The 22,685-nt window shown below is 45.3% G+C and overlaps 1 protein-coding gene across 5 annotated transcripts in view; it reads right to left on the bottom strand.

Annotated features, from left to right (window-relative positions):
* Positions 1-1,151: 1,151 nt before the first annotated feature.
* HACD1 (3-hydroxyacyl-CoA dehydratase 1) overlaps positions 1,152-22,685 on the bottom strand; it is a 55,445-nt gene continuing 33,911 nt past the window's right edge. For all 5 annotated transcript variants that reach the window (XM_069959550.1, XM_069959549.1, XM_069959548.1 and 2 more), the window contains 5 exons: positions 15,941-15,959; positions 15,278-15,366; positions 9,762-9,883; positions 6,728-6,906; positions 1,152-2,873 (listed from right to left, as the gene is read on the bottom strand). In XM_069959550.1, coding sequence (XP_069815651.1) covers positions 2,791-2,873; positions 6,728-6,906; positions 9,762-9,883; positions 15,278-15,366; positions 15,941-15,959 — 492 coding nt within the window. In that variant the 3' untranslated portion in view covers positions 1,152-2,790. The remainder of the gene's footprint in view (positions 2,874-6,727; positions 6,907-9,761; positions 9,884-15,277; positions 15,367-15,940; positions 15,960-22,685) is intronic.

The raw sequence follows: 22,685 nt of genomic DNA on the forward strand, positions 1-22,685 counted from the left end.
AGGTAGAGAATACAGTGCTGTGTGGTGTTACAGGTAGAGAATACAGCGTGCTGTGGGGGGGGGGGGGACACAATGAAATGATAAAGTACTGCAAATAATTCAGTTGCACAATGAAACTGCAATGTGTGAACACAGCCTAAATGTTCTGCTACAGATTTGTGCAGGGGATGGGCAGGGTGGGGGACAGTGATAAATAGCTGAGGGAAAGCAATGCATTCTGGAACCTGTAGTACTGTGTACAACTGCTCAACCAGGAAGTACAGAAACACAATACAGAACACAATGACCCAAAAACAAATGGATTTTTGGTAGTTTCAAAACTGCGATAGATAGGTAAGTAATGCTTTATGCTTCTGCAGCAGGTTAATTTTTTTTACCTTTACCTGGAGTTCCCCTTTAACTCACCCATCTACCTGTTGGGAGTATTATCGCTGATTATTTTTGCACCTGAGCACTGTTTGTGACTATTTTTGAAATAAAGTTTGAAAGTTGTTTAAAGTGGGATTCTGTCATCTCTGCTGCTACACCTCGCACCTCACCTTAATCCTAGCCAAGGTCCGATTGCCGTGTGTCCGGGGGAGGGGGGGTATTACTGCTTCTGGCCACCGTGACAAGTAGCCTCCAAAACACCAAACCCACCAGCAGACCCAACGTCAGTCCCAGCACCCTGGGCCGTGGCATCTGTGCTCTCTCCATGTATATCTGTGAGAAGCGTTCCATAGGGGGCGCTCCCTGCATATGGGTTTATTCTAGAGTTCAGTATTGGCCGTATATATCACTATGCAGTAAGCGCCTTCAAGTGGCAGTAGGTAAATATTTCTCTGGATATTCTAGATCTGAAACAAAACTGAAGGTTGTACTTGACTTTACTTTTTTATTTTATTAAATCTTATTTTATTTTTTATTCAAATGGAAAAACTGTGACCAAATCCGCAACGTCTGCTGCAGAAGATACTCACCATGTCTTCCTATGGGACCGGCGGTATAGGGAGGTATCAGAGGTCCCATAGACGTCTAGGACTGCTGGGTCTTGGCTCCATACAATAAGGATGATAACAATAATTTGTCATTTCCCTTAAAGGGTTTATCCAGAAACATGCGGCCATTTCTACCTTCTGTGATAAAAAGACAATTAAGACGGCAGCTTAAAATATCAGAATGGGATTTTAATACCAGACCCTTTTGTTTTCCATAACTCGTATAGAGGTTACAGGTTGTAGCAAGTAGAGAGGTAGCGGTCGCCCCAGGGCCCTGGTCCCCAATGGGCCATCTCCCACTATGAGAAGACACCAGTGTTATAAATGACACATGGGAGGGCCCGGGGGCTTCAAGTTATGTCACCGAGTCCACACCGATCAGCCATGACACTATAACAGGTAAATAACATGGGGAGAATGGCGCCTGTCAGGGAAGGATAGGGAGCAGGAAGCTTAAAGTGGTTGGGCGGTTGTTGAACCTTCAGTTGGCCGAGAGACATCTCCTCCGACTTCATACGCATGGACGGTCTTGTGTGCTCTATGGGGGTAAACCGTATCCACACAGCTCTGGTGGTGGCTTATCTCTCCAAGGATCCAACATGTCTAAACCTTTTCTGGTGGTGGGGAACGGGGAGGACACTTTACACCCTAGACAGTCAATTGAACGCACCCAATGCCAACTTTAGTCTAAGGTGTATGGACACTCTAAGGATCTGGGCAACCATGATGTCCTGATGGCGGGGTCCCATCATCTTCAGAGCGGCCGCTCTCGTCTGGTGTTCCTTGGGTCAGGGTCTTTGATATGTATGGGGGCCGCAGACTAGCCGTCTGGTCTGATCCCGTAGAAGAGCTGCTGTAGAGCAAACTGCTGAAAATGTTAATGCTGGACACCATTGTGGAGCTCTGTCCTTGAGGGGGTCGGAGCTGTTTCAGTGGCACAAGGACCTAGACACTATTAGGGCAGTGGTTTTAATGCAATGGCTGATGAGTGTATGATACGGTGTGTGGCTAGTGTGGCCATATGACAGTGCCGGCTATAGGGGGGGAGTGAAATGTGGTCAGTATAGATATACAGTACAAAAATATAATACAATCAAAATCTTTGCCGTTTCACTTTTTTTGTGTTTCCTTTCTATAACACGATGACAATGGCCCCTCGTGTGGTCGTGAGGTGCGAGTCAGTGTCGCAGGGTGCCGGACCGAATGTGGAAGACTGATGTGGGTAACCAGGACCCCTAGCTGACAGTCACAGACTGCTGCTGCTGCTGGTGGAGAAGTCACAGACAGCTGCTGGTGGTGGAGAAGTCACAGACTGCTGCTGCTGGTGGAGAAGTCACAGACTGCTGCTGCTGGTGGAGAAGTCACAGAGTGCTGCTGCTGGTGGAGAAGTCACAGACTGCTGCTGCTGGTGGAGAAGTCACAGACTGCTGCTGCTGGTGGAGAAGTCACAGACTGCTGCTGCTGGTGGAGAAGTCACAGACTGCTGCTGCTGGTGGAGAAGTCACAGACTGCTGCTGCTGGTGGAGAAGTCACAGACTGCTGCTGCTGGTGGAGAAGTCACAGACTGCTGCTGCTGGTGAAGAAGTCACAGACTGCTGCTGGTGGAGAAGTCACAGACTGCGGCTGGTGGAGAAGTCACAGACTGCTGCTGGTGGAGAAGTCACAGACTGCTGCTGCTGGTGGAGAAGTCACAGACTGCTGCTGCTGGTGGAGAAGTCACAGACTGCTGCTGCTGGTGGAGAAGTCACAGACTGCTGCTGGTGGAGAAGTCACAGACTGCTGCTGGTGGAGAAGAGTCCTGGGCATCTTGGGGTTAATCGTCCTTTTCAACAAAGACTTCTCCGTGCAGAACTTTTCTTCTTTGGCGCAGCATGTGAAAGTAAAGCTGAGGAAACACTAAGAGGAAACAAGATACTGAAGAACATATGAGAATTCACTGCAATAGACTAAACATGTCCTAAGCAGGCCTATGTGTCTCCATGATAACAGACTTCATGATGTCTTCATGAAGCCACATTCCCTTGTTTATGGTCCCTTTAAGCACGTATCCCACCTATATGACATTCAGTGCTCGCACCTTTCCCCCTCCCTGCCGGGCGAAACGGCGCTCCCTGCTGTGACTGTGTAATAGAGTCCTGCACACCCATTAGCCAATCACCAGCTAAGGTGGGAGGACACCGACCGCCATCAGGAAGAGGGGTCCAGCCAGAGCCGGGGAAGCCGCACTCTAATGGAGATTCCCAGGAGGATGTGGAGAGGGTAAGTATGGCTTCCTCGGCAGTTCCTGGTTATATGGCTACTGTAGATGTAGTACCCGGTTATATGGCTACTGTAGGTGTAGTACCCGGTTATATGGCTACTGTAGGTGTTATACCTGGTTATATGGCTACTGTAGATGTAGTACCCGGTTATATGGCTACTGTAAGTGTTGTACCTGGTTATATGGCTACTGTAGGTGTAGTACCCGGTTACATGGCTACTGTAGGTGTAGTACCCGGTTATATGGCTACTGTAGGTGTAGTACCCGGTTATATGGCTACTGTAGGTGTTATACCTGGTTATATGGCTACTGTAGGTGTTATACCTGGTTATATGGCTACTGTAGGTGTAGTACCCGGTTACATGGCTACTGTAGGTATTATACCTGGTTATATGGCTACTGTAGGTGTAGTACCCGGTTACATGGCTACTGTAGGTGTAGTACCCGGTTATATGGCTACTGTAGGTGTAGTACCCGGTTACATGGCTACTGTAGGTGTAGTACCCGGTTATATGGCTACTGTAGGTGTAGTACCCGGTTATATGGCTACTGTAGGTGTAGTACCCGGTTACATGGCTACTGTAGGTGTAGTACCCGGTTATATGGCTACTGTAGGTGTTATACCTGGTTATATGGCTACTGTAGGTGTAGTACCCGATTACATGGCTACTGTAGGTGTAGTACTCGGTTATATGACTACTGTAGGTATTATACCTGGTTATATGGCTACTTTAGGTATTATACCTCGTTACATGGCTACTGTAGGTGTAGTACCCGGTTATATGGCTACTGTAGGTATTATACCTGGTTACATGGCTACTGTAGGTGTAGTACCCAGTTATATGGCTACTGTAGGTGTAGTACCTGGTTACATGGCTACTGTAGGTGTAGTACCCGGTTATATGGCTACTGTAGGTGTAGTACCCGGTTATATGGCTACTGTAGGTGTAGTACCCGGTTATATGGCTACTGTAGGTGTAGTACCCGGTTATATGGCTACTGTAGGTGTAGTACTCGGTTATATGACTACTGTAGGTATTATACCTGGTTATATGGCTACTGTAGGTGTAGTACCCGGTTATATGGCTACTGTAGGTATTATACCTGGTTATATGGCTACTGTAGGTGTAGTACCCGGTTATATGGCTACTGTAGGTGTAGTACCCGGTTATATGGCTACTGTAGGTGTAGTACCCGGTTATATGGCTACTGTAGGTGTAGTACTCGGTTATATGACTACTGTAGGTATTATACCTGGTTATATGGCTACTTTAGGTATTATACCTCGTTACATGGCTACTGTAGGTGTAGTACCCGGTTATATGGCTACTGTAGGTATTATACCCGGTTATATGGCTACTGTAGGTGTTATACCCGGTTACATGTCTACTGTAGGTGTAGTACCCGGTTATATGGCTACTGTAGGTGTAGTACCCGGTTACATGGCTACTGTAGGTGTAGTACCCGGTTATATGGCTACTGTAGGTGTAGTACCCGGTTATATGGCTACTGTAGGTGTAGTACCCGGTTACATGGCTACTGTAGGTGTAGTACCCGGTTATATGGCTACTGTAGGTGTAGTACCCGGTTATATGGCTACTGTAGGTGTAGTACCCGGTTACATGGCTACTGTAGGTATTATACCTGGTTATATGGCTACTGTAGGTGTTATACCTGGTTATATGGCTACTGTAGGTGTAGTACCCGGTTATATGGCTACTGTAGGTGTAGTACCCGGTTACATGGCTACTGTAGGTATTATACCTGGTTATATGGCTACTTTAGGTATTATACCTCGTTACATGGCTACTGTAGGTGTTATACCCGGTTACATGGCTACTGTAGGTGTAGTACCCGGTTATATGGCTACTGTAGGTGTAGTACCCGGTTATATGGCTACTGTAGGTGTAGTACCCGGTTATATGGCTATTGTAGGTGTAGTACCCGGTTATATGGCTACTGTAGGTGTAGTACCCGGTTATATGGCTACTGTAGGTGTAGTACCCGGTTATATGGCTACTGTAGGTGTAGTACCCGGTTATATGGCTACTGTAGGTGTTATACCCGGTTACATGGCTACTGTAGGTGTAGTACTCGGTTATATGGCTACTGTAGGTGTAGTACCCGGTTATATGGCTACTGTAGGTGTAGTACCCGGTTATATGGCTACTGTAGGTGTAGTACCCGGTTATATGGCTACTGTAGGTGTAGTACCCGGTTATATGGCTACTGTAGGTGTTATACCTGGTTATATGGCTACTGTAGGTGTAGTACCCGGTTATATGGCTACTGTAGGTGTAGTACCCGGTTATATGGCTACTGTAGGTGTTATACCTGGTTATATGGCTACTGTAGGTGTAGTACCCGGTTATATGGCTACTGTAGGTGTAGTACCCGGTTATATGGCTACTGTAGGTGTAGTACCCGGTTATATGGCTACTGTAGGTGTAGTACCCGGTTATATGGCTACTGTAGGTGTTATACCTGGTTATATGGCTACTGTAGGTGTAGTACCCGGTTTGGTCTTGCTGATTGTTGTTTACAGATTAATTAAGTCTTGTGGGTGTTTGTTTGGGGTTAATCTTATGGATTGTTGAAAAGCTTTTCTAATTCTTTCTTTGTACTTATTATAGTTGAAAGCTATTTTCTCTATAGGTCTTTATTAAGAATTTTGCTTACTTTTCAATGTACTGTGTGAGCGCTGTTATCTCTCTATACTCACACAGAGCCTATATCATTCTCTCCAGCAGACTGTCTTGTATCTGCTCTTCTCTCTTTACACAGCCTACACATTCTCCCAGCAGACTGCATTGTATCTTCTCTCTATACACAGCCTATATCATTCCTCCAGCAGACTGCCTTGTATCTGCTCTCCTCTCTATACACAGCCTATATCATACCCCCAGCAGACTGCCTTGTATCTGCTCTCCTCTCTATACACAGCCTATATCATTCCCCCAGCAGACTGCCTTGTATCTGCTCTCCTCTCTATATTCAGCCTATATCATTCCTCCAGCAGACTGCCTTGTATCTGCTCTCCTCTCTATACACAGCCTATATCATTCCCCCAGCAGACTGCCTTGTATCTGCTGTCCTCTCTATATTCAGCCTACACATTCTTCCAGCAGACTGCATTATATCAGCTCTCCTCTCTATACACAGCCTATGTCATTGCCCCAGCAGACTGCCTTGTATCTGCTCTCCTCTCTATACACAGCCTACATATTCTCCCAGCAGACTGCCTTGTATCAGCTCTCCTCTCTATACACAGCCTATGTCATTGCCCCAGCAGCTATTGCCTTCAGCCAGTATATTGCTCTCTCCTTGTGTCTCCTGGACAGGTACCACCTCTCAACCGTTAATAAGGGACTATAATAAACTGTTAATAAATAATATTTAGAAACACTTATGTATAATACTGTATACGAATAGATGATAAAACATACTATAATAATACTATAATAATACTATGACTTGTGGAGAGACTTACGTGGTACATAGAAACACATGACCGCGATGAGGAAGTAGTAGTAGTCGAAGGAGACGTTGTATTTGTTGGGGAGTCTGAGGGAATACATCCCGCTCTTCCGCACATACGGTAAAGCCGCATAAATAGTCAGGAGTTCCCCAGCGACCCCGAGAGGATACAAGACAATAAATAAGTTATACCTGCCGGGGGAAAGAGAGGAGAGAGAGTGTTACAGATGATCCGTCCTCCAGAAGAGAGAAGAGGCCCAACATGGAGCCGGGACACACGCAGAGCATCGCAGAGCATCGCAGCGCAGGGAGCCCCTCACTCACTGCTCCACAGTCATTTCACTCCCAATTATAGGCGAACATTGGTCCATGGATAGGGGGAAGAGGGGGAGGGAAGAGGGGTCCAGGCACACTACATCACAGGAGGAAGAACCCCGACACACACACACACACTATAGGGGATGGGGGGAGGAGGGGGAGGGAAGAGGGGTCCAGGCACACTACATCACAGGAGGAAGAACCCCGACACACACACACACACTATAGGGGATGGGGGGAAGAGGGGGAGGGAAGAGGGGTCCAGGCACTCTACATTACAGGAGGAAGAACCCCGGCACACACACACACTATAGGGGATGGGGGGAAGAGGGGTCCAGGCACACTACATCACAGGAGGAAGAACCCCGACACACACACACACACACACACTATAGGGGATGGGGGGAGGAGGGGGAGGGAAGAGGGGTCCAGGCACTCTACATCACAGGAGGAAGAACCCCGACACACACACACACTATAGGGGATGGGGGGAAGAGGGGGAGGGAAGAGGGGTCCAGGCACTCTACATTACAGGAGGAAGAACCCCGGCACACACACACACTATAGGGGATGGGGGGAAGAGGGGTCCAGGCACACTACATCACAGGAGGAAGAACCCCGACACACACACACACACACACACTATAGGGGATGGGGGGAGGAGGGGGAGGGAAGAGGGGTCCAGGCACTCTACATCACAGGAGGAAGAACCCCGACACACACACACACACACACTATAGGGGATGGGGGGAGGAGGGGGAGGGAAGAGGGGTCCAGGCACTCTACATCACAGGAGGAAGAACCCCGACACACACACACACTATAGGGGATGGGGGGAGGAGGGGGAGGGAAGAGGGGTCCAGGCACTCTACATTACAGTAGGAAGAACCCCGACACACACACACAATACACACCTGCGCACACATACACATCTGTACTCACACACACACCTGCACATACACACACACCTGTACACACACACCTGTACACACATACACACACACACACACACATCTGTACACACAAACATCTGTACACACATACACGCCTACACACACCCACACACACCCCTGCACACACAAACACACCTGTACACACCTGCACACACAGACACCTGCACACACATACACACCTGCATACACACACACACACACGTACACACCTGCACACACAGACACCTGCACACACCTGTACACACAAACACATACATACACACGCACACATCTGTACACATACACACCTGTACACACATACACGCCTACACACACCCACACACACCCCTGCACACACAAACACCTGTACACACACACACACACACACGTACACACATAGACACCTGCACACACCCCTGTACACACACAAACACACCTGTACACACACACACCTGTTTGATGCAAAGTTGTGACTTTAGTGTCACTTCTGACTGACTAATATCTAGGATTCCTTCCGATTGTTGGATCATGGAGGATAAGTCCTAGTTAGAGATGAGCTGAGGCTGAGAAGCTGAGCCGTGCGCTGTGATAGTACTGTAAGCTCTCTCATCCCTGGTCGTTACCTAACCTGGAGGCTCCTTACCCAAAGTGACCACTATAATAGCTCCATACTTTTCCTTAAAGTGTCACTGTCGTGAATTTTTTTTATTTTTTGCAGAAATCAATAGTCCTGGCGATTTTAAGAAACTTTGTCATTGGGTAGCTGAAAAATGCATTTTTATCATGAAAAAGCAGTTTGAAGCTCTCCCCCTGTCTTCATTGTTCTCCTATGGAGAGAGCTAAAGAAAAGAACAAAACAGAACAACAAAGAGTTAATCTACAAATACCTCACCCTCTATCTCCTCTGACAGTCAACACTGACCTCTCTGAGCTCTGATTACAGCTGTCACCCAGCTCTGTGCCTGTAATCCTCTGTTATCTGCTTTCTGCTGTCGGCTAATTCCCTACTCCCCCCATCCCTCTCCATGCAAAAAGTTACAATTTCCTGATTTTTTGCAGTGGATGGAAAAGAGGAGGGATGGAGGGGGGACCTGGGAAAAGGCTTTTTTAATGCAGATAATGGCAGATTTGGCTAATAAAGCCAATTACAAAGTTTCGTAAAATCGCCTAGACTATTCATTTCTGCAAAAAAAAAAAGAGACGACTGACTCTTTAAAGGAAACCAGTCACTGAAAACGTCATTTATTTTGCAGGTGGCAAGTCATAGAGCTGCTGGAGCTGAGCGGAATTATATATATAGTTTGATAGGAAAAGATTCCACATAGATGTAGAGAGCTGTCAATCACTGAGCAGTACCGCCCACATGACCAACAAGCCCAGAACGGGCAGAGATTGATATGAAATAAGTTATCCTGGAACTTTTCCCACAAATCTTTATATGAATCTGCTCAGCTCCTCCAGCTCTACGTCCTACACCATGTGGTGGCAGATCGGACGCACATTTGTAATATCACAGGATCCTTTAAATCTGTCCCGGCCAAAAATAATTATTTTTATACAAAATGTTAAAAAAACCACCACAACAAAATGGCTGCTGGGCGCGATGCCTAATAGATTTATAAACACAGGGAAATGCAATCTGGTGCCATGGAGAATAAAGCGACCAATATGTCAGGACGGGACTGTGTGATTTCTACAATCTGTCCTGTACTAATAAAACAAGATAAAATCTCAGTGAAGCGTCCAAGCTCAGCAATCTGTCCTCATCCGAGAAGGAACGCCGCGCACACCGCCCACCTGGCCCATTTAATGAAGTACGGCAAGTGATGGAGAAGGTTAAATGTGTAGTAGGAATATCGAGTTATCTCAGTCACAGTCCACACCACCAGGAAGAGGAGGACGCTCTGTTCATTCTGGATCTGAGGAAGAATCGAGAAAAACGAGTCATCAGTAATAATACAGAGAGAAACACGTAGAGTCATCAGTAATAATACAGAGAGAAACACGTAGAGTCATCAGTAATAATACAGAGAGAAACACGTAGAGTCATCAGTAATAATACAGAGAAAGACGTAGTCATCAGTAATAATACACAGCATCCTCCATACAGGAGTAATAATACACAGGGAATCCTCTATACAGGAGTAATAATACACAGCGTCCTCTATACAGGAGTAATAATACACAGTGTCCTCTATACAGGAGTAATAATACACAGGGCGTCCTCTATACAGGAGTAATAATACACAGTGTCCTCCATACAGGAGTAATAATACACAGGGCGTCCTCCATACAGGAGTAATAATACACAGGGCGTCCTCTATACAGGAGTAATAATACACAGGGCGTCCTCTATACAGGAGTAATAATACACAGGGCGTCCTCCATACAGGAGTAATAATACACAGGGCGTCCTCTATACAGGAGTGATAATACACAGGGCGTCCTCTATACAGGAGTGATAATACACAGGGCGTCCTCTATACAGGAGTAATAATACACAGTGTCCTCTATACAGGAGTAATAATACACAGGGCGTCCTCTATACAGGAGTAATAATACACAGCGTCCTCTATACAGGAGTAATAATACACAGCGTCCTCTATACAGGAGTAATAATACACAGGGCTTCCTCTATACAGGAGTAATAATACACAGTGTCCTCTATACAGGAGTAATAATACACAGCGTCCTCTATACAGGAGTAATAATACACAGCGTCCTCTATACAGGAGTAATAATACACAGGGTGTCCTCTATACAGGAGTAATAATACACAGCGTCCTCTATACAGGAGTAATAATACACAGTGTCCTCTATACAGGAGTAATAATACACAGTGTCCTCTACACAGGAGTAATAATACACAGGGAGTCCTCTATACAGGAGTAATAATACACAGGGAGTCCTCTATACAGGAGTAATAATACACAGGGTGTCCTCTATACAGGAGTAATAATACACAGCGTCCTCTATACAGGAGTAATAATACACAGTGTCCTCTATACAGGAGTAATAATACACAGCGTCCTCTATACAGGAGTAATAATACACAGTGTCCTCTATACAGGAGTAATAATACACAGGGAATCCTCTATACAGGAGTAATAATACACAGCGTCCTCTATACAGGAGTAATAATACACAGCGTCCTCTATACAGGAGTAATAATACACAGCGTCCTCTATACAGGAGTAATAATACACAGGGCATCCTCCATACAGGAGTAATAATACACAGGGAGTCCTCTATACAGGAGTAATACACAGGGAGTCCTCTATACAGGAGTAATAATACACAGGGCGTCCTCTATACAGGAGTAATAATACACAGTGTCCTCTATACAGGAGTAATAATACACAGGGAGTCCTCTATACAGGAGTAATAATACACAGGGAGTCCTATACAGGAGTAATAATACACAGCGTCCTCTATACAGGAGTAATAATACACAGCGTCCTCTATACAGGAGTAATAATACACAGCGTCCTCTATACAGGAGTAATAATACACAGGGAATCCTCTATACAGGAGTAATAATACACAGGGAGTCCTCTATACAGGAGTAATAATACACAGGGAGTCCTCTATACAGGAGTAATAATACACAGCTTCCTCTATACAGGAGTAATAATACACAGCGTCCTCTATACAGGAGTAATAATACACAGGGAGTCCTCTATACAGGAGTAGTAATACACAGGGAGTCCTCTATACAGGAGTAGTAATACACAGGGAGTCCTCCATACAGGAGTAATAATACACAGCGAGTCCTCCATACAGGAGTAATAATACACAGCGTCCTCTATACAGGAGTAATAATACACAGCGTCCTCTATACAGGAGTAATAATACACAGCGTCCTCTATACAGGAGTAATAATACACAGTGTCCTCTCTACAGGAGTAATAATACACAGGGAGTCCTCTATACAGGAGTAATAATACACAGGGCGTCAATAGTGGTCTATTTCTCCTGTTTGGTAATACTGCCCTCTAGTGGAAATATAGTAACTGTGCAGTACACGGCACCATCTGCAGGATTAAGGGGTTATCCAGTGCTACAAAAACATGGCCACTTTCCCTTTACTGTTGTCTCCAGGGTGTGGTTTTGAAACTCAGTTCCATTGAAGTAAATGGAGCTTAATTGCAAACCGCACCTGATCTGGAGACAACAGTAGGGGAAAAGTGGCCATGTTTTGTAGGGCTGGATAATCCCTTTAGTTTACTATTTTGTTGATATTTTAGGCTGCGGTCACATATTTGCCATCAGGTGTGCAGCGCTGGACCAATACCTGCTTATTCCTCCTGGTGTATGACATCCTATATTACTCCTCCTGGTATATTACACCCTATAGTATAGTATAACCTACAATAATATATCATCTGTGATACTACCTGATGGGTATAATTATATATCACCTGTGATACTACCTCATAGGTATAATTATATATATCACCTGTGATACTACCTGATGGGTATAATTATATATCACCTGTGATACTACCTCATTGGTTTAATGATATCACCTGTGATACTACCTGATGGGTATAATTATATATATCACCTGTGATACTACCTGATGTGTATAATGATATCACCTGTGATACTACCGGATGGGTATAATTATATATCACCTGTGATATTACCTGATGGGTATAATTATACATCACCTGTGATACTACCTGATGGGTATAATTATATATCACCTGTGATATTACCTGATGGGTATAATTATACATCACCTGTGATACTACCTGATGGGTATAATTATATATCACCTGTGATATTACCTGATGGGTATAATTATACATCACCTGTGATACTACCTGATGGGTATAATGATATCACCTGTGATTCTACCTGATGGGTATAATGATATATCACCTGTGATACTACTTGATAGGTATAATGATATCACCTGTGATACTACCTGATGAGTATAATGACATCACCTGTGATACTACCTGATGGGTATAATGATGTATCACCTGTGATACTATCTGATGGGTATAATTATATATCACCTGTGATACTACCTGATTGGTATAGTGATATCACCTGTGATACTACCTGATGAGTATAATGACATCACCTGTGATACTACCTGGTGGGTATAATGATATCACCTGTGATACTACCTGATTAGTATAGTGATATCACCTGTGATACTACCTGATTAGTATAATGATATATCACCTGTGATACTACCTGATGGGTATAATGATATCACCTGTGATACTACCTGATGAGTATAATGATAAATCACCTGTCATACTATCTGATGGGTATAATGATAAATCACCTGTGATACTACCTGATGAGTATAATGATAAATCACCTGTGATACTACCTGATGAGTATAATGATAAATCACCTGTCATACTATCTGATGGGTATAATTATATATCACCTGTGATACTATCTGATGGGTATAATGATATCACCTGTGATACTACCTGATGAGTATAATGATATATCACCTGTGATACTACCTGATGGGTATAATGATATCACCTGTGATACTACCTGATGAGTATAATGATATATCACCTGTGATACTATCTGATGGGTATAATTATATATCACCTGTGATACTATCTGATGGGTATAATTATATATCACCTGTGATACTACCTGATGAGTATAATTATACATCACCTGTAATACTACCTGATTGGTATAATGATATCACCTGTGATACTATCTGATGGGTATAATTATATATCACCTGTGATACTATCTGATGTGTATAATGATATCACCTGTGATACTACCTGATGGGTATAATGATATCACCTGTGATACTACCTGATGGGTATAATGATATATCACCTGTGATACTACCTGATGGGTATAATTATATATCACCTGTGATACTACCTGATGGGTATAATGATATCACCTGTGATACTACCTGATGGGTATAATGATATCACCTGTGATACTACCTGATGGGTATAATGATATATCACCTGTGATACTACCTGATGGGTATAATTATATATCACCTGTGATACTTCTCAGGGGCTCCCCAGCACATGCCCTGTTGGTGCCATGAGGAGTGGAGGGGAGAAGTGCTGCTGTAGATGACGCTAGTGCCGCCTGATATAAATGGAGGATGAGGCTGGGGCAGATCTGTTACAGCTTGTGAGCAGCGGTGAGCAGAGAGACACATGGCCGCCAGCCCAGCAGCCCAGAGAATGATCACCATCTCTCCAGGTGCCTCATCTGCACATATCTGCTGCCCAGCGCCATATCCGGCATACTAGGTAAGACCCAGAGCTCCGGACAGGTAAGTCACAGGGTAGACGGACAGGAATTAGTGGAGGGACTAATATCAGTATGATTGATGGGAGCAGCAGCATTCATCACCCACAGCACCCATCACCTGGGCCCTGACTGGCAGCAGATAGTGTGGCTGCTGGGGATTAAAGGGGTCCTCCAGGCTTAGAAAAACATTAAACAGCGCCTCTCTTGTCCTCAGGTTGTGTGCGGTATTGCAGATGAGTTACATTGAAGCAAATGGAGAGTAATTGTAATACCACACACAACCTAAGGACAGGGGGCGCTGTTTTGTCTTTTCTTATCCTGGAGACCCCCTTTAAAGTCTGTTATTCTGAAAATGCCGCCAGCCTGCAGAGCACTGGGTCAATGACCGGCTCCCTTTAAGCCATGCCTTGTTCTATTGGCCCCAAAACATTCCAGAAACAGCTATTTTGGGGGCCGCCATTTTGGATGGTTACCCTGGATAATCCTGGTTGGGAGTCATACACATATATATATATTTGCTTATATTCCCCCGGTTTTGGCAGCATATACCTATGAAGGCAAACTCCACCCGGAGGAGGGGTCCTGAAGTGGTCCTGGGGGCGGGACTAAAGGGGTATTCTGAGTAAAAATAGCAGGATAGGAGATAGGTGTCAGAGGAAGAAGGGTCTGACCGCTGCCGCCACCTGTAACCTCCAGTATCGTGGGGTGATTGTACAGATGGAGCGGTGGGTGATACTTTCTGCAGGATGTACCGGCCCAGTGATGGCCCCTCACATTCATAATAAACACCTGGGACCACCGTCTCTTGTTTCCCGGGGGCCCAGCAATTAAATGTTATGGACAGATTTACTAATGCTGTCTCTGCTAAGGCAGTCTTAGTAACTCTGATCCAATGGGTCCAAACAGTAGAGAGCAGATCCAGGGTTGTGGAAAGTGCTAGAAGGTAAATCCCCTGGAGTAGAGGAGACAGCGATGCAGGAAGACCTCCATGGCACTTAATAACTGGTGAATTACAGAGAACAATGTGATAGCGCCCCCACCTGCTTAATGCTGTTAGTAATGAACCAGACCATGAAGATTCTGGAACTGACTTGGACCCCAGTTACTAGCACCGAAGTGCGCACAATACCTGCGGAGAGAAGAAGAAGAGAGTCCGTTATCTGCCACTCACTCAGGAAACTCCACCCATACTATATACACTCCACTCCCCCACACACACACACCCCAGAGTCCACACACACACACAGAGTCCACACACACACACCCACACCCCAGAGTCCACACACACACACACAGTCCACACACGCACACCCAGAGTCCACACACACACACACACACCCAGAGTCCACACACACACACACAGTCCACACACGCACACCCAGAGTCCACACACACACACACCCAGAGTCCACACACACAGTCCACACACATTCCAGCTGGTGCAAAACTACAACTCCCATCATGCCTGGACGGCCAGAGCTTCAGCTGGAGGATTGGAGGTCTCTGCCATCCCCAGTCTCTGCCATGATACACGTTCTGACAGTATTCCAACAGGCAGCAGAACATGGTGTGAATGGGGCCCAATGTATATAATCCTCCCCCCGTCTATTGGTATATATAGAGATGTCATATAGTGATATACATTATTATACAGTATATATTACTATTATTAGTTATATCATTATGTAAATGTAAAAACTCACCAAGTGCGCAGTGAACCAACTGAAATAGAGAACAACATAATAATAGGTTATATACAAAAATCTACACAAAGAGGCAAAACACACAAAAATCTGAATAATATATACAGTATATACTATATAGACAGATTACCCCCTCCCATCTATACAGTGTGGCATCTCGCCCCCCCCATCTATGCAGTGGGACACCTCGCGCCCCCCCCCCCCATCGATACAGTGGGACACCTCGCGCCCCATCGATACAGTGGGACACCTCGCCCCCCATCTATACAGTGGGACACCTCGCCCCCCATCTATACAGTGGGACACCTCGCCCCCCATCTATACAGTGGGACACCTCGCCCCCCATCTATACAGTGGGACACCTCGCCCCCCATCTATACAGTGGGACACCTCGCCCCCCATCTATACAGTGGGACACCTCGCCCCCCGTCTATACAGTGGGACACCTCGCCCCCCATCTATACAGTGGGACACCTCGCCCCCCATCTATACAGTGGGACACCTCGCCCCCCATCTATACAGTGGGACACCTCGCCCCCCATCTATACAGTGGGACACCTCGCCCCCCATCTATACAGTGGGACACCTCGCCCCCCGTCTATACAGTGGGACACCTCGCCCCCCATCTATACAGTGGGACACCTCGCCCCCCATCTATACAGTGGGACACCTCGCCCCCCATCTATACAGTGGGACACCTCGCCCCCCATCTATACAGTGGGACACCTCGCCCCCCATCTATACAGTGGGACACCTCGCCCCCCATCTATACAGTGGGACACCTTGCCAAATACTGCCTACTGCAATCTATAGTGAGAACAATTTGGGGTAGGGGGTGACTGTACCCCAGTGTGAGCAGTGAGGTCCATAGTGGCATGGAGGGAGGAGGGGGGAGTCTGGTGTGGAAGACCCGAGCCCTGACCTCTACCCCATCCAACACCTATTGGGATGAATTGGAATGGAGAGTGTCAGGCTCAGACCTCACAAACGCCTTATAGGCTGAATGGACTAAAGTTTCTATAGATACCACCAGGATCTTGTAGCTATAAAAAAGGGTTTAAAGAGGATTTACCACCAGGTACATCCTCTGTAATCTGAACCGACGGATCGAACAGCGGCGCCACGGGGAAGCAGGTGCCGCGGTCGGTTTTTCGGACCGCGGCCCGGTTCCCGTGCACGGCGCCGTTCTATGCACCGGAACCAGCCGATGCTCAAGCACTGGAGGCCGGCCGAGCCGCCCCCAGTGGGAGAGAATTCCCTCCCCTCTATGACACGGATCCATTCATTCTAAGGGAGCCGTGTGATACTGGGGAGGGAGTTCCCTCCCACTGGGGGTGGGCCGGCCTACCTCCAGTGCTAGAGCGCCGTCCGGGTCCGGTGCATAGAACGGCGCCGGGCACAGGAACCAGGCCGCAGTCCGAAAAACGGATGAGATCGGTTCAGATTAAAGAGGATGTACCTGGTGTTACTTCCTTTTTAAGAGAAACTTAGATTAAGAGCGTTTTGCACAGCAGATATGTCAGCCCTTGTGTTTCCCATCCTCTCCATTCCTGCTATAATGTGCCTGCACTCACACTCAGCTATACACACTGCTGCTAAAAATGTGCCTGCACTCACACTCAGCTATACACACTGCTGCTAAAAATGTGCCTGCACTCACACTCAGCTATACACACTGCTGCTATAATGTGCCTGCACTTACACTCAGCCATTCACACTGCTGCTATAATGTGCCTGCACTCACACTCCATCCAGCCATTCAAACTGCTATATAAAGTTTCTGTCACTGTCCTCCTGCACAGCTCTGTGATTCTCACTTCCTGATTGGTCCATGCTAAACACACCACCCCTCCCCATTGCTGTCATGTGACCACACAGACCTCTGACAGCAGCTCTGCTTTGCTTTTGTAGCCTGTTGTACTACACTACAGCATTATGGGAACCTGCAGCTCCATCTTGTATCTACAAACTGCTGCTGTGTTATCAGGGTTATACAGTTACTATACATTATACACCACATGCTGATTGCTATACTGTACAGTAACTTATATATCACATATCCAGCTGCTGTGTTATCAGGGTTATACAGTTACTATACATTATATACCACATGCTGCTATACTGTACAGTAACTTATATATCACATATCCAGCTGCTGTGTTATCAGGGTTATACAGTTACTATACATTATATACCACATGCTGCTATACTGTACAGTAACTTATATATCACATATCCAGCTGCTGTGTTATCAGGGTTATACAGTTACTATACATTATACACCACATGCTGCTATACTGTACAGTAACTTATATATCACATATCCAGCTGCTGTGTTATCAGGGTTATACAGTTACTATACATTATATACCACATGCTGCTATACTGTACAGTAACTTATATATTACATATCCAGCTGCTGCTGTGTTATCAGGGTTATACAGTTACTATACACTATTTACCACATGCTGCTATACTGTACAGTAACTTATCACATATCCAGCTGCTGCTGTGTTATCAGGGTTATACAGATACTATACATTATACACCACATGCTGATTGCTATACTGTACAGTAACTTATATATCACATATCCAGCTGCTGCTGTGTTATCAGGGTTATACAGTTACTATACATTATACACCACATGCTGCTATACTGCACAGTAACTTATATATCACATATCCAGCTGCTGTGTTATCAGGGTTATACAGTTACTATACATTATACACCACATGCTGCTATACTGTACAGTAACTTATATATCACATATCCAGCTGCTGTGTTATCAGGGTTATACAGTTACTATACATTATATACCACATGCTGATTGCTATACTGTACAGTAACTTATATATCACATATCCAACTGCTGTGTTATCAGGGTTATACAGTTACTATACATTATACACCACATGCTGCTATACTGTACAGTAACTTATATATCACATATCCAGCTGCTGTGTTATCAGGGTTATACAGTTACTATACAGTATATACCACATGCTGCTATACTGTACAGTAACTTATATATCACAGATCCAGCTGCTGTGTTATCAGGGTTATACAGTTACTATACCTTATATACCACATGCTGCTATACTGTACAGTAACTTTTATATCACATATCCAGCTGCTGTGTTATCAGGGTTATGCACTTACTAAACATTATACACCACATGCGGATTGCTATACTGTACAGTAACTTATATATCACACTAGAAAATGTACCCGGCGCTGCCCGGGTATAAAGTGTCAGTGCGTTAATTAGATTTGTTCTAAGGTGCCCAGGAGGCCAAGCTAAAGGTATTGTTTCATCTAAGTTAATCAGTGGAATTAGTGTATACCTGTAGTGCATAGTTGGGGGGTTTCTGTATACCCACAATGTATAGTTTTCAGGGGTCTCGCATATCTGTAGTGCATAGTTGGGGGGGCTGTATACCTATAGTGTATAGTTGAGGGAGGTCCTGTACACCTGCAGTGTACAGTTTGTGAAGGTCCTGTATACCTGTACTGTATAGTTCGGGGGTCCTGTATACCTGTAGTATATAGTTGGTGCTCTATACCTGTAATGTATAGTTGGTGGAGGTCCTGTATACCTGTAGTTTATAGTTTAAGGGTCCTGGATACCTGTAGTGTATAATTGGTGGAGGTCTTGTATACCTGTAGTATATAGTTCGGGGGTCCTGTATACCTGTAGTGCATAGTTTGAGGGTCCTGTATAAGTGTAGTATAGAGTTGGTGGAGGTCCTGTATACCTGTAGTGTATAGTTTGGGGTCCTATATACCTGTAGTATATAGTTGGTGGAGTTCCTGTATACCTGTAGTATATAGCTTTGGGGTCCTGTATACCTGTAGTGTATAGTTTAGGGTCCTGTATACCTGTAGTATATAGTTGGTGGAGTTCCTGTATACCTGTAGTATAAAGCTTTGGGGTCCTGTATACCTGTAGTAAAGATTTGGTGAAGGTGCTGTATACCTGTAGTACAGAGTTGGTGTAGGTCCTGTATACCTGTAGTGTATAGTTTTGAGGTCCTGTATACCTGTAGTGTATAGTTTTGGGTCCTATATACCTGTAGTATATAGTTGGTGGAGTTCCCGTATACCTGTAGTGTATAGTTTTGGGGTCCTGTATACCTGTAGTGTATAGTTTGGGGTCCTGTATACCTGTAGTATATAGTTGGTGGAGGTCCTGTATACCTGTAGTGTATAGTTTTGGGGACCTGTATACCTGTAGTGTAAAGTTTGGGGTCCTGTATACCTGTAGTATATAGTTGGTGGAGGTCCCGTGCACTTGTAGTGTATAGTTTTGGGGTCCTGTATACCTGTAGTGTCTTGTATAACTGCAGGGTCGTATTTACCATTAGGCACCCATGGTCTGGTGCGTAGGGTAGCACCTTGCAGAGGGGCAGTACCCTCCCGTTCAGACTTGCTAGAAAATCTTTGATCAGGTCTTGTATAGCGGTGTTATCCAGTCACAGTATGGCGGTATTGGTCAGGTCTGGTATGGCAGTGTTATCCAGTCACAGTATGGCGGTATTGGTCAGGTCTGGTATAGCGGTGTTATCCAGTCACAGTATGGCGGTATTGGTCAGGTCTGGTGTGGCGGTGTTCTCCAGTCACAGTGTGGCGGTATTGGTCAGGTCTGGTATAGTGGTGTTATCCAGTCACAGCATGGCGGTATTGGTCAGGTGTGGTATGGCAGTGTTATCCAGTCACAGTATAGTGGTATTGGTCAGGTCTGGTATGGCAGTGTTATCCAGTCACAGTATGGTGATATTGGTCAGGTCTGGTATAGCGGTGTTATCCAGTCACAGTATGGCGGTATTGGTCAGGTCTGATATGATGGTGTTATCCAGTCACAGTATGGCGGTATTGGTCAGGTCTGGTGTGGCGGTGTTACCCAGTCACAGTTTGGTGGTATTGGTCAGGTCTGGTGTGGCAATGTTACCCAGTCACAGTTTGGTATACCTGTAGTGCCCTGTATATACATGTACAGTATAGATGGAGTAGGGGGTCCTGTATATACATGTACTGTATAGATGGAGTAGGGGGTCCTGTATATACATGTACTGTATAGATGGAGTAGGGGGCCCTGTATATACATGTACTGTATAGATGGAGTAGGGGGTCCTGTATACATGTACTGTATAGATGGAGTAGGGGGCCCTGTATACATGTACTGTATAGATGGAGTAGGGGGCCCTGTATACATGTACTGTATAGATGGAGTAGGGGGCCCTGTAAACATGTACCGTATAGATGGAGTAGGGGGTCCTGTATACATGTACTGTATAGATGGAGTAGGGGGTCCTGTATATACATGTACTGTATGGATGGAGTAGGGTGCCCTGTATATACATGTACTGTATAGATGACGTAGGGTGCCCTGTATATACATGTACTGTATAGATGACGTAGGGTGCCCTGTATATACATGTACTGTATAGATGGAGTAGGGGGCCCTGTATATACATGTACTGTATAGATGGAGTAGGGGGCCCTGTATATACATGTACTGTATAGATGGAGTAGGGAGCCCTGTATACATGTACAGTATAGATGGAGTAGGGAGTCCTGTATACATGTACTGTATAGATGGAATAGGGGTCCTTTATATACATGTACTGTATAGATGGAGTAGGGGCTCCTGTATATACATGTACTGTATAGATGGAGTAGGGGGCCCTGTATATACATGTACTGTATAGGTGGAGTAGGGGGTCCTGTATACATGTACTGTATAGATGGAGTAGGGGGTCCTGTATATACATGTACTGTATAGATGGAGTAGGGGTCCCTGTATACATGTACTGTATAGATGGAGTAGGGGGTCCTGTATACATGTACTGTATAGATGGAGTAGGGGGTCCTGTATATACATGTACTGTATAGATGGAGTAGGGGCTCCTGTATATACATGTACTGTATAGATGGAGTAGGGGGTCCTGTATACATGTACTGTATAGATGGAGTAGGGGGCCCTGTATATACATGTACTGTATAGATGGAGTAGGGGGTCCTGTATATACATGTACTGTATAGATGGAGTAGGGGGTCCTGTATACATGTACTGTATAGATGGAGTAGGGGGTCCTGTATACCTGTACTGTATAGTTGGAGTAGGGGGCCTACCAGTTATTACTGTGGATGTTGTGAGGCAGCTTCCCTAGCAACCATTGCTCCCTGTGAAAATGAAAGCAGTAATCCTATTGGTTGCTAAGGCTCCAACTGCCGTGTCTGCTGCAGCTAATTATATCACCTGTGTTTGCAGTGAGGAGATTTTCCCATTCATCTCTATAGGGCGCCTCTCTTTCCCCTCCCCCTCCCCTCCTGTACATCTGGCGGGGACGGGACTTTCGCTAAAAACTTCCCGGGCACCCAATGTATCTGTGTGCCAAATTTGGGGTCAAACGGTTCAGGCGTTTTGAAGTCTATAGAGGACAGACAGACAGACAGACTTTCATTTTTATTATATAGATATCCAGCTGCTGCAGTGTTATCAGGGTTATACAGTTACTATACATTATACACCATATGCTGCTATACTGTACAGTAACTTATATATCACATATCCAGCTGCTGTGTTATCAGGGTTATACAGTTACTATACATTATACACCACATGTTGCTATACTGTACAGTAACTTATATATCACATATCCAGCTGCTGTGTTATCAGGGTTATACAGTTACTATACATTATACACCACATGCTGATTGCTATACTGTACAGTAACTTATA

Source organism: Dendropsophus ebraccatus, chromosome 2 (genome assembly GCF_027789765.1).
Source record: "Dendropsophus ebraccatus isolate aDenEbr1 chromosome 2, aDenEbr1.pat, whole genome shotgun sequence".
In the NCBI taxonomy this organism is placed as follows: Eukaryota; Metazoa; Chordata; class Amphibia; order Anura; family Hylidae; genus Dendropsophus; species Dendropsophus ebraccatus.